Source organism: Metopolophium dirhodum, chromosome 7 (genome assembly GCF_019925205.1).
Source record: "Metopolophium dirhodum isolate CAU chromosome 7, ASM1992520v1, whole genome shotgun sequence".
In the NCBI taxonomy this organism is placed as follows: Eukaryota; Metazoa; Arthropoda; class Insecta; order Hemiptera; family Aphididae; genus Metopolophium; species Metopolophium dirhodum.
Genome location: NC_083566.1, coordinates 5,499,142 through 5,510,821, shown reverse-complemented (window position 1 = coordinate 5,510,821; position 11,680 = coordinate 5,499,142). Strand labels below are relative to the sequence as shown.

General features: G+C 33.8%; 1 protein-coding gene across 2 annotated transcripts in view; it reads left to right on the top strand.

Annotated features, from left to right (window-relative positions):
- LOC132949213 (zinc-regulated GTPase metalloprotein activator 1-like) overlaps nt 1–2,534 on the top strand; it is a 29,742-nt gene extending 27,208 nt beyond the window's left edge. For both annotated transcript variants that reach the window (XM_061019978.1, XM_061019980.1), the window contains 2 exons: nt 1,364–1,487; nt 2,353–2,534. In XM_061019978.1, the coding sequence (XP_060875961.1) occupies nt 1,364–1,487; nt 2,353–2,435 (207 nt within the window). In that variant the 3' untranslated portion in view covers nt 2,436–2,534. The remainder of the gene's footprint in view (nt 1–1,363; nt 1,488–2,352) is intronic.
- Nucleotides 2,535–11,680: the final 9,146 nt, after the last annotated feature.

Below are 11,680 nucleotides of genomic sequence, written 5' to 3'. Positions count from 1 at the left end.
TGCTATAAACAGTACTTATATATTCTTATACTATTATAATGGAGATCCGTTGTACATTATAAGGGTATATGACCGGTAATAGTGATTTTAAGAAACACTGCAACACACGTCCCACTATGATATTATTACTCGTGCGGCATTTAACGTTCACCCATCGTCGCGCGATAATTCGGGTGGAATAAATATTTTCCCATCGCCGGGGTGGCGATATAGCCGTCCATAGTTTTGAGAAACGTTGAAAGTTATTAATATGCCTTCGCATCTACTTCGGCTGCATGATGTCGCCCGCTCATGCTAACAATATCGTGTATACGCATGTAAGCTGGCCGATTTCCGACGATTCGTGACGGCATGATGTGTAAAAGCTATCGTCGCGGATGTGCATTAAACGGCGCGCGGGGGCCGGGCGTAAGCGTTTTATCGGTGTGCGATTCGGTGTTAATAATTCGTCAAAGTCGTCCGGCTTGTAACTACAACACTCGGAGGCGTTACCAATCAGCCGCGGCGCCCGCCCGGGTTTCAGGGGGGAGGGGAGGGGAGTGGTGGGGGGCCTTTGATGTTTTAATTAAACCGTGATTAACGCGCGCGCCACCCGCCGCCGGTCCGCGAGGCTGCTGCTCGGCGAGGGTCGGTTACACAAACAGCCGGCCGGCGGACGACTATGGGGACTATAATGTTATGCGCATCGACGGCCGGACGACCGGCTGAAGAATTTCAATATCAAACACTGCAGCGGCATCGCTGTATCGCTGCGAATTAAAAAACTATCTGTACGACACCCTGCACCCGAACCCTCCCCCACCCCCCCGCCGTCGTCGTCGGTGGTGCTGTACAAATACCGACAAAACAAACTGATACGCTGGTGTAAAACGAATTAATATATTATTATTATTATCATCGTGTGTACTTATAGTTTATAAACGCGCCGTCCGCGGGGGGGGAGGGGAGCGGTAGGCTGAATCTATAATATAATATGTTGCAAGTGCGAGCAAAAGCCGCGGCGCATACGTATATTATTATTATTATTATTATTGGCGATCTCGTATAATCCTTTTTAGTTTTTTAATTTCTCCACTCGTATACGTAACAATGTGTTTAATGCGCACGTACAACACCCGACGGAAAACCAAATCCCTTGCCCTCGGTGCGCGCGTACACACATGTAGTAAATTACATTTAGATTGATTTTGACGCCGCCGCGCGATTTCTGATCGCGTCTTTTGTTTGTTTTTTATTTGATTTGATACAACTACGCGGGGGGGGGGGAGGGTATATTTGATACGTCGCGCGGACTCGACGGAGTGTGCGTGTTATACATTATATTATATAGGGTTGTAATTTTTGTGTATAACGTGTGTTACAGGGCGTAATCAGATTCGCCGACGGTTCGATAGCTATGATACAAAGCGTCTACGACATGTACGAGTTTCAGGAGTTATCGAAAAGTCTATCTGAAGTACCACCGGGCAGTAGAATTATTCTTATAGGTAAGTAATTTTTTCATGTTCTATATACTGGTTAACATTTTTGGTGATCTTTTTCGACACATCCGTTAAAATAAGGCATTTTTAAGTTTAAATCGCATCTCCCAAGTTTAATATAAAGGTTAATATATCAGAATAAAACTATTATTAAATGCAAAAATAAACATTTTCGTTTGTGTAGAACTGTATTATATTGGTGGTGAATTAAACTTTGTTTCTAATCAGAAATCATATAACCAAATACACATATATCAAATTTGTGTACTTAATATTTGATCAGAATAGAATAGTTTTTTTTTTTCAAAATATTACTAATTTTGTTCTATGGCTGAGGAAAAACTTATATTTATGTTAAAACTTTCCATTCGAGATTGTTAACCGATGAAAATAAATGTAATTTAAGCTGTTTTAAAAAAAGAAAAAGGGGAATGTATGTAACGGCTATTCTTTAATTATAATATTAAATATAAAAAAGTGTTAATAATATTTGGTGAAAATTTCAAGTACCTAACTACGTTTATTCGTTTTTTAATTGAAACAAAATTAGGAAAATTGTTGATAACTGGTTTTGTGTAAAATTTCACATTTTCCCCTAATTATTAATAAAAGTAGGTACCCACTAGGAATTAAATTGTTTAGTTTTGACCAACTAGATTCACTCTCCTACCAGAGTAGATATTGAAGTTGAAAATCTAAGCATTTTACTTACCTATGTTAAAAGTGATAACAGTTAAAAAAAATAAATACACATCATTGTGAAGTCAATACTTAATATATCCATAGCTCCGCTCGGAATCTAAAATGCATTCAAAGATTAAGAGTCATAAAAATGTTTGTTATTATATTAATATATATTTTGTTTTTTCAGGAACGTTTTTGGACAAAGCCGAATTAAGCTGCTTACTTACTAAATGTATAGATTCTGGAAATGAATCGCTATCCTGCAAATAAGTTGTAAATAAAATTTGTGAACTATTCTAATCAGTGGTTGTAATTTTCATTAGTAATGACAATATTATGTAAATAAAAACATATTTTGAATTATTTTAATAGCATGTTGTTATTTTAAACAAATTATAAATGTGAACAGTGTTCAAAATTATGACGTCCACTGCTGAAAATATATTGAATAGGTGCTAAATTAATCTTAACCTTACCCACTTTCCACTATCCCTTTACCAACTTTTCATTACTCTACTATATTTTTATTATCAAGCCAATAGTTTTAGGTAACTTACTGTATGTATTGGAATAATATTATTCACTTATACATATTTATATATTATGCTCTTATAGCCTAAGTTGGAATAACTCCTTCAATCGCCATGATAACCACCACATATATAAAATCAAAAAAAATACACAATGCAAATATAAAGAAAATCACCGTGAACCGCAATAGCTTTGCCACCTAAGCTGCAAAATGAGTGAATATCCACCCCCCCTCACTTCCTCCTCCCTCTACGAGATCTTCTCTTAACATGTTTTCAAAACAAATTGATTCCTCCGTGAAATATTTGATAGCAATTTGAATATTCAACTTGCGCGTATACCTATAGTTATAAATTATAATATAGGTAATATTATAAAATATTTATAATAAGTATTGTATAAACGGTCGTCGACATCGCTGTAAGCAAACTATGTTCTCAAACTTTTCGATGAGAACTGTCTGCCGTCTTATATATAGAGTGGCATAGGAGTGTTCTGTGATGATATACAAACTTCTTAGCTCCTAAGAATCACATGTTTATCTATACATTTTTAAGCAGATGATGAAAATGTATTTGTATCTTAATCCAAATTCGAACGAGTAGTTTTAAAAGTAATAAAATACCTACCTACTTGCATGCGTAAAATTCATAATGGTTTTATATAAAATATAATATAATACATAATTTATAATGTACCAATGTAATGGGTACTTATTATACACGGATCATTTTTCAAATCACAAAATATTCATAGATTGGTTGTCAACCCCGTGGACCTTATTATTATATATACAGTCATTTAGTCACATAGTTAAATAGCTAAATAGCTCAAAAACTACTCGTTCAAATTTGAATTGGATACAGCCATACAGGTACCTATATCATTTTCGGAATAATCGTCTGCCTAACAGTAACAAATATTTTCATTTGAAAAAGAGAAACTTGTACCATACAGGTCATGTGATTTTTAAATAACACTGAAAATCCAAATATCTTAAGACATGCACCTATGTATATAGTTGAAGATTACAAAAATCAGAATTATTTAAAAAATGAAAAACTGGGGATGAGCGAACCCTAGGTGAATCGCGTACGTATGCTAACATAATATATTATGTCTACTGAAATACGTCGCCAAAGACGTCGTTGGTAAACGACGGAAACCAATTGTTTCGGCGACAAAGGCACTCGATCCCCCGTGAGAGGCGTCGTCGAAATCAAATAAATGACTCCGGCCCTGTGGCGTCAACCGGCGCACTATTAGTCTTTCGCGGCCGGGCGCGGTTGTACTGCTCTAAATGCGCTCACGTCCTTCACGCCTACTGCACGACCACGCCGAAGTGAAAACTCGTGGGTTGCGGTGGAGAAGTGGAAACGGCGCGCGAGAAGAAAATAGCTGAGGAAAAAGAATAGAAACGAAACCGTTTGAACGAGTCGTCGTCGTGAATATTGCCCGCGTGTATATTATGATACCTATATCGTGTAAGTACGCATCACGAGTCTTGCTGATAATCGAGTAGTGACTTTACCATTACTATATAATATAAATAGACCCCTCGAGCGAAAGTCCGATTTTAATTAACCGTATTCGGCGGTGTGTCAGCGCGTCGAAATAAATAATGTTTTCGCCGCCGCTGTTTGAACAATCGCGCGCGATGGCCCCGAGCTGGTCGACAACCATCGCAATCATTTGTAGTCGTCTTCTCGGAAAATATAATAATATATATTATTATATTGTAACCGCGAAAACCGCCCATATCCGCCCTTTTTTTCTGTTTGTCACCGAAACGATATACTCGTCTTCGTGTATAATGTATATGGTATATATTATAATATTATAGGTAGGAAAAGGCGGGGCAGAATCGTACTATTATAACTTCTAAGCATTGTATAACTTACAACATTTTAAGACATTTTGAAATTGGATTGCGTAACTACATTACAAATATTGTCAGATTCAATAATATTTAAGCATTTTTAAAAAATCTTAACGTGTTCTCAGAAAACATGCTTAGCCACGGTGAGCAGTCATATATATATAACTAGACCAGCGTTCAGCATCGGTCAGAAATAATTAAACGCTGATGTTTAAAAACAACCTTTTATTTACATTAAAAATAAAAAATTTATACATAACCATATAATGATAAAAATTAAAATGTTATAGTTTCTACGGTTATATTTAGTATTAAATTAATACACTATTAACTATGAATAATAAAGTTAAAAGTATAAATTAATGTGGTATTTGATATTGTTTTATATTTAAAAGTTTTTCATTATAAAGGGGTGTGATGATTTTATTTTTTAGCTATTTCGTGACGTTGAAATTGTTTAGAAACGCTGAACTAGACAACGACTCACATAAGTATATGTAGGTACTACAATATTTGGGTCCGATGGACTATATATAGATCTGGTTCTCTCGTTTTGCATACTACTCATATTTATACATGCAGCCGGCAAGTCCCATGATCATAGATTTATTAGGCTTTCGCGAGATTATTCGTCAAAATCAAGAAAATGTGCATATTATTATTTTGAGTTTGAAATCAATAAAACATTTTCTATTTATATCTAAGATCTCATAACGCATAAGTCATATATTTTAACAAAAAAAAAGTTGATTCAGTTTTTTTAATAAATACTTATTTTAAATAATTTGAACTAAATTAGACGTTTAAACGAAGAATACATTAGAATTTAAATTATTTTGTTATAATTTAAAAGTATTATTCGTGAATGTCAATAAAATTGTTTACGTTTGGTTAAAATACTTGAAAATTGAATACAAGGTTCCTACAATAAATTGTTATAATAATAGTTGAAAAATATTGAAGATACAATCATCTAATTGGAAATTTTATGTAGAAGTACATGCTGTATTTTTCAAATAATTTTGAACAATATTAATTATTAACAGACTAACAGAGTTAGTGAGAGAACGCGCCGATCCTGCGCATCCCTCCGCGTCACCATGCTAACCGGTTTCCCAATGGCAGGAAGTTGCGTGGGGGAACCAGTTTTCGTCGGTGCGCGGTGCGGTCTCTCGCTGAACAGAGTATAGAAACTATTGTAGCACATTTTCATCATTTTATGACACCAATGACAACCAATAAAAAAAAAAAAATACCAATTTCTATTATGACTATTATAATTTGCAACCAATGTGTAACGGAGTACTGGAAACCAGAAAACCCAGCAATACCATCACACAGAGAAACACAGATTAACGAGTGAGGATCACATTTAACAAATATGAAATACATTGAAGTCTATGTGATTCTCAAGTGGCAACGGGTGTAATGCACCAATCACCGCACGCGTCTAGATAGAAACTTTTTGTATAAATACAGGTGCATTTCATCCGAGCATGCACCCCCCTCCAACCACTAAAAACAGGATCGAACCCTACCCACTATCATGGGTAGGCCAACAATTTTAAAATAATCACCCTCACCAACTTTCATCCACTAGTAGAGGCGAAAGCCTGGTATAGTTAACGGCATAGCCGCCCCTTCAAAGCAAAGCAAAGCGAGCATGCACCCATCTTCAACTCTTAAACATACACATCTACAGAAAACTAAGAGTTTTGGAGTCAACACGAAGAGTACCGCGAAGAACGCAATAGTCTCTTAGCACTATAGCAGACCAGTATTGTCACCAGCGGTATAATTATTATTAAAACCAATAGCATAACCATTTACAAACAAACATTTCCATCGTAAATCTCCAAATCCCGGTTTTAGCATCTCCCCGAGTTTTAATTTACCTTTTTTAAATTATCCAATGTTACTCAGGGATAATGCAGCACTCCAATGGTGAAAGAATTTTTGAAATCGGTCCAGTAGTTTTTGAGTTTATTTGTTACAAACATCCAAACCTTTCCTCTTTATGATATTAGTATAGGTTTAAAATAAAAATATCATTGTTAAACCATATGTTCCCGAAATAATAAGGTAGGTATCATAAAAAAATATTCATATTCGCCGAACTCCGTGTAAAAAAATAATATATTGAACCACGCATGATCATGTGTGTTAGTCGACACTCGACAGACATTACACCAGAAAAAAACCAATTTGATATACCTATACCTAGGTATCTATTTTTATTATTTTAATATCTATTTACATTTTGGGAATAGAAGGAATAAAGAAATAGTTACTTATTGTATCCTTATAAGTGTACATATTTTAACTGTAATAAATTATATTATCATCATCATAATACGTTTTTATATACAATTTGACGAATATTATCAAACCATCATGCAAGATGTTAATTTCTTTTGAAGAATCCTTCATCAAAGTGTTATTTTATTTTATTATGACCCCCATAAAGTTATACTTTCCGAATAAAATGTAAACGTGTGAACAACGAAAAGTAGTTATAATTTATTTTATATATACCTGGTTCACTGCATTTTTTTACTTTAAATAACTTTATTCACATGAATTGTTTCTTAAAAACTATTAGGAAATAATATCAGTTTTGACCTCTCTGTTATACCTACCAGCGCAGTTTCTATTATTTTCCCATCGATACATTCTCTGGAACTATGTAGAAAACTTTTACCGTTTGTAGTGCAATTCCGTTCTTAAATTGTTTTTAAAGAATCATACTTTTGTATTATTTAGCACGATATCATTATAATAAAATTATATTCTGCAGTATTTCTTCTTTTGGATGATATGATTATTCAATTATTTTATTGTAGAATTAAAATACATTTTTTATACTAAGTTTGATTTAAATTTTAATACCTACCCAGACGGCAGACACCCAGTTATTTTTGTTGACAATTATAATAAAATTTGCTATATAAGAGCTCAGAAGCCAGAAAAAATCGTACAGTTAAAAAATAACAAATATTAATAGGTACCAAAGTATACAGTATACCTATCTACGTTAATTATGAAATCAACGTTTACCTAAGTTATTTTAAAAAAATTCTGTAACTTTGGTTTGGTTACACCGGTTTTTTTTTTTATATTAAGTTAGTTTTTATTCAGTATTGACTAAACAAACTGTGCAAAATAATTACCGTGCCGAATTGTGCCAAAACGGCAAATACGGTTAGTTTATAATATATTACCAATATAGAATGGCATTCGTTGAACGATAGATGGTAAAAGTGTATTATATTATTATTTATGTAAATTACCATTCGTTCTATGATAAACACGTTACTATATAAAAGACAAACAATGTCTGTACTGGTGTGTCCTTTATGCATTCGTAAACCATTCGTCCGATTGCGATGAAATTTGGTATAGAGATAGATTACATCTAGGGGAAAGGAGATAGGCTTTGTTTTGTCGCGAAAAAGGTAAATAAGATGTCCTACCCGGGTAGGTTCTCAAACAAGGGATTTAAACAGGGGTCTCGAGTTCGAACCACGATCAACGAACCTCGTGCACAATTTTTTTGCATTGTTTTTTATGTAATTTTTTGTTTATAAATGGCTTATAAATTATTATTATTATTAATTGCATTGTTTTTTCATTGTTTTTTTCTTATTTTTACTTTTTTATTACTTTTCTTCTCTATCTATACATGTAAGTTCGAATGTTTAGTTTTTTTTTATTAATCGGTTTTTAGTATCTACAGTTAGGTTAGGATTTTGAATTAATTTCCACGCCTACCTGACAATATACTGCTCGCACAATCACAAAAACCTAGCAATAACAGCGCATTGCCGTGTCAGCTAGTTTTTCATATAACTGGTGGTGTTGTACAATATAATTTTATGTCATATAGTATACGATTATCGCAGTGTGCGGTGTTATTATGGACGCGAATATAGTCGACGACGATGATGACGATTATGTTACCGATGACGCGGATGATAATAATAATAATAGTAATAATAATAAAAATAATAATATATAGTGACAGTTGTTTGCAGAGATTTGAAGTGGCACTGGTCGACGTCTTTCCGAGCCCGCAAAAACTCCCCCGAACCTCTCTTAATAACATTATAATATATACGCGTACGCCCGAAAACCACTCGACCAACTGTTCTCCTCTCGTAAAACATTTTTTTTTTTTTTTTTCATTCCCTTTTATTTCTTTACGCGTTACACACTCTGTAGGTTCTGATCGAATCACGACCATTGGAAATGTGATGCCGCCGCCGCCGCAGTGTGTAAACGTCGAGGACTTTGGGGGATATAATACAATATATACCTATACTATATGTTTATGATATCATTATCGTAGAAAAATAATAAAACAATTAACCCGCGCCGCGGCGGTCCGTCCCGAAATGCCCGAGTGGTTGCCTTTAATATATCATTATTATATTATGTATAATACATGCTCAGTAACTGCGGCATGTGTTGAGTATATTATATTCGATGACGGCAGTATGTTATATATATACAGTTTTGTGTAGTGAGTTAACAATGAGTTAGTGCAATGCGCGTATCGTCGCGGCACTTGTAGTCGGTATATTATTATATTATATATTAGCAATTATAGTAGTGTAATTATGACCGATTATTATTCTTATTTGTTAATATAATATCGTATATTATAATGAAATAAATGCGGTCAATCGAACAGTTTCCAAAGTAATAATTATTGCACGAAATACGTCCCAGATGCTAGCGACAACGAATGATGGTAAAAAAAAGGAAGTTATGGTAACGTTTTGGTATTTTTTTAATTCCATTTCTCTACATATTGTACCTGTATAATACGGCTTTACTATTCTAGACTTCTGGAATCTATATAAACAATAAAATACAATAATGTAGTCTGCTCGGTTCACATTATGCGTGAAATAAAAAAATCTTCAAATTGCACAGGCAAATTTACTAAAATTTCGTGTAATATGTTTAGCCCCTCGAAGATCTTAATAGTTAATAGTTATGATGATTTATGGCACCTATACTTTATTTGAATACATAAGATAATATAGAGTATATTATTATAAGGTATACTATTATTAAATAACTAAATAAATATTATTAAATAGAACCATTATGTTTACTGGCTGTAGTTGATATTTAAGTTGATTTTTTTCCAGTGAAAAGACAAATAATTTAGACGTTAACGTAACCTTGAAATATAAAACAGCTGAAATACCTTTAAAAAAATTTGTCGAGTACATTACAATATACATTTTACTTTCGCTTGAAAAAAAAATTGAAGTTATAGTATTAGTACCCATATAATAAACAAATCATATCATTGCCGCTCCTATATAAGGTAAAAGGCCGATTTCGGGTCGCACACTTCGCCTCGTCGCACAAATAATAATAATATCCACCGTGGGCATACGTAAGTATAATATATTATACTATATAGGTAGGTAACGTATACTATATGCACAACAATAATAATAATCGTAAGCCCACGTGAAAACGGTCGGTTTGTTATTGTAAATTTAACGGGCTGTCGACACTGTTTAGGCGAAAATGATAATAATAGTAATAATAATATTGATGGAAAATAAAAATTCCTTTTTATGTCGGGCCGCCCCGCCGAAAACGTAAACTATACACTATACATACGTACATACGCACATCATATAATATATATATTATTATTATTATTATTATTATTAATACGAACCGACCGTGTTTAAAATCGTTTACACCATATGTATCAATCTGTTTTCGGACAACTTAAAAACATAAACATCCCGAGGCACGGAGAGACCGACCATCCACACATGTCTGTATACACTCCTCCGCCCTCCGACGCTCTCAAACATATTATATTCCATCTCCTCTGTCCGATCGTATAATATACACATACATTATATACATATTATAATTTATATTATATTATTAATATATACGCGTGTGTGCGGCCTCGCGTTATATTTTAACAATGTTGTTTTTGGACCGGTGTGTGAACCGTCGCCGCCACTACACAAAAACTTAGCATTATATATCGTCTTATAATATATATATATATATATAACGTGTAATACGTGTGTTTGCGTGTGTTCGTTTATATTTATGTGTGTAAGGATGTATTTGTATGCATTAGGACCGCTGCGTTAGGACCCTTTGAAGGAGGCGAAAAAATCTCATTATCGACGTGTTTATGTTTTCCGTCGAAAACGAAAACATTGGATTTTTATTGCTTCCCGTAAATGTTTATCGATATCAAAGGCCCAAGGACGACCGAATCCGTTTGATGTATTTGCCGCGATGGTTATTACACTGCAAGCACGCACACATACACAAAAGTACATCGAATCTATCGTTGCTGTTACTTCATAGTTCATAGCCATATTGTAGATACTAATATTATGTAGAATGGATGGGCGACGCGGCCGTTCCCGATTCACATACAACACACGGGGTAATTGGATAATATATTTTTTATTCCATCAACTAAGTCACTGTATGTTAGTGCGATGAGCGAAAATGGTTACCTATATAATGGGTTAGTATTCCGGTGACGGTGGTATCGATAAGGGAATTTACAAAAAAATTGTGAACGCTACGGTATTTATATTATATAGACGGCCTTCCGTTCTGATACTCCATAATATATTATTATAATGTCTAAATGTAAATATGCCCATATGGTTCAATAATTTATATGTCGGATGATTAGGACAAATTGACACGAAATCCGACACGTTTGGACACAAAGAATAAAATTGATTTGGATACATGACCGTGACCGCATTTAACTATAGAAAATCATATAACGTTTGGGTACACATAGACAAGACACGTTACCTATACTGTTATAAACTAAGTTGTAAAAATAAAGCTCAAGACGAAAATAGAGATTTGAGTTTTATAGATTTATTTATTAATATATAATACGTGACGATCGACATATTTTTTAATTAAATTTGCAAACAAGTTTTTGGGAGACAATTAAATGATATGAGCCAACATCCTCCTGGGCAACGTCAATCCAAAATTAATGGAGAAATCCACAAGGTAAAATAGTAAAAATGTTTTACAACTTTGTGGCATAATTGATAATATTATGATGTAGATA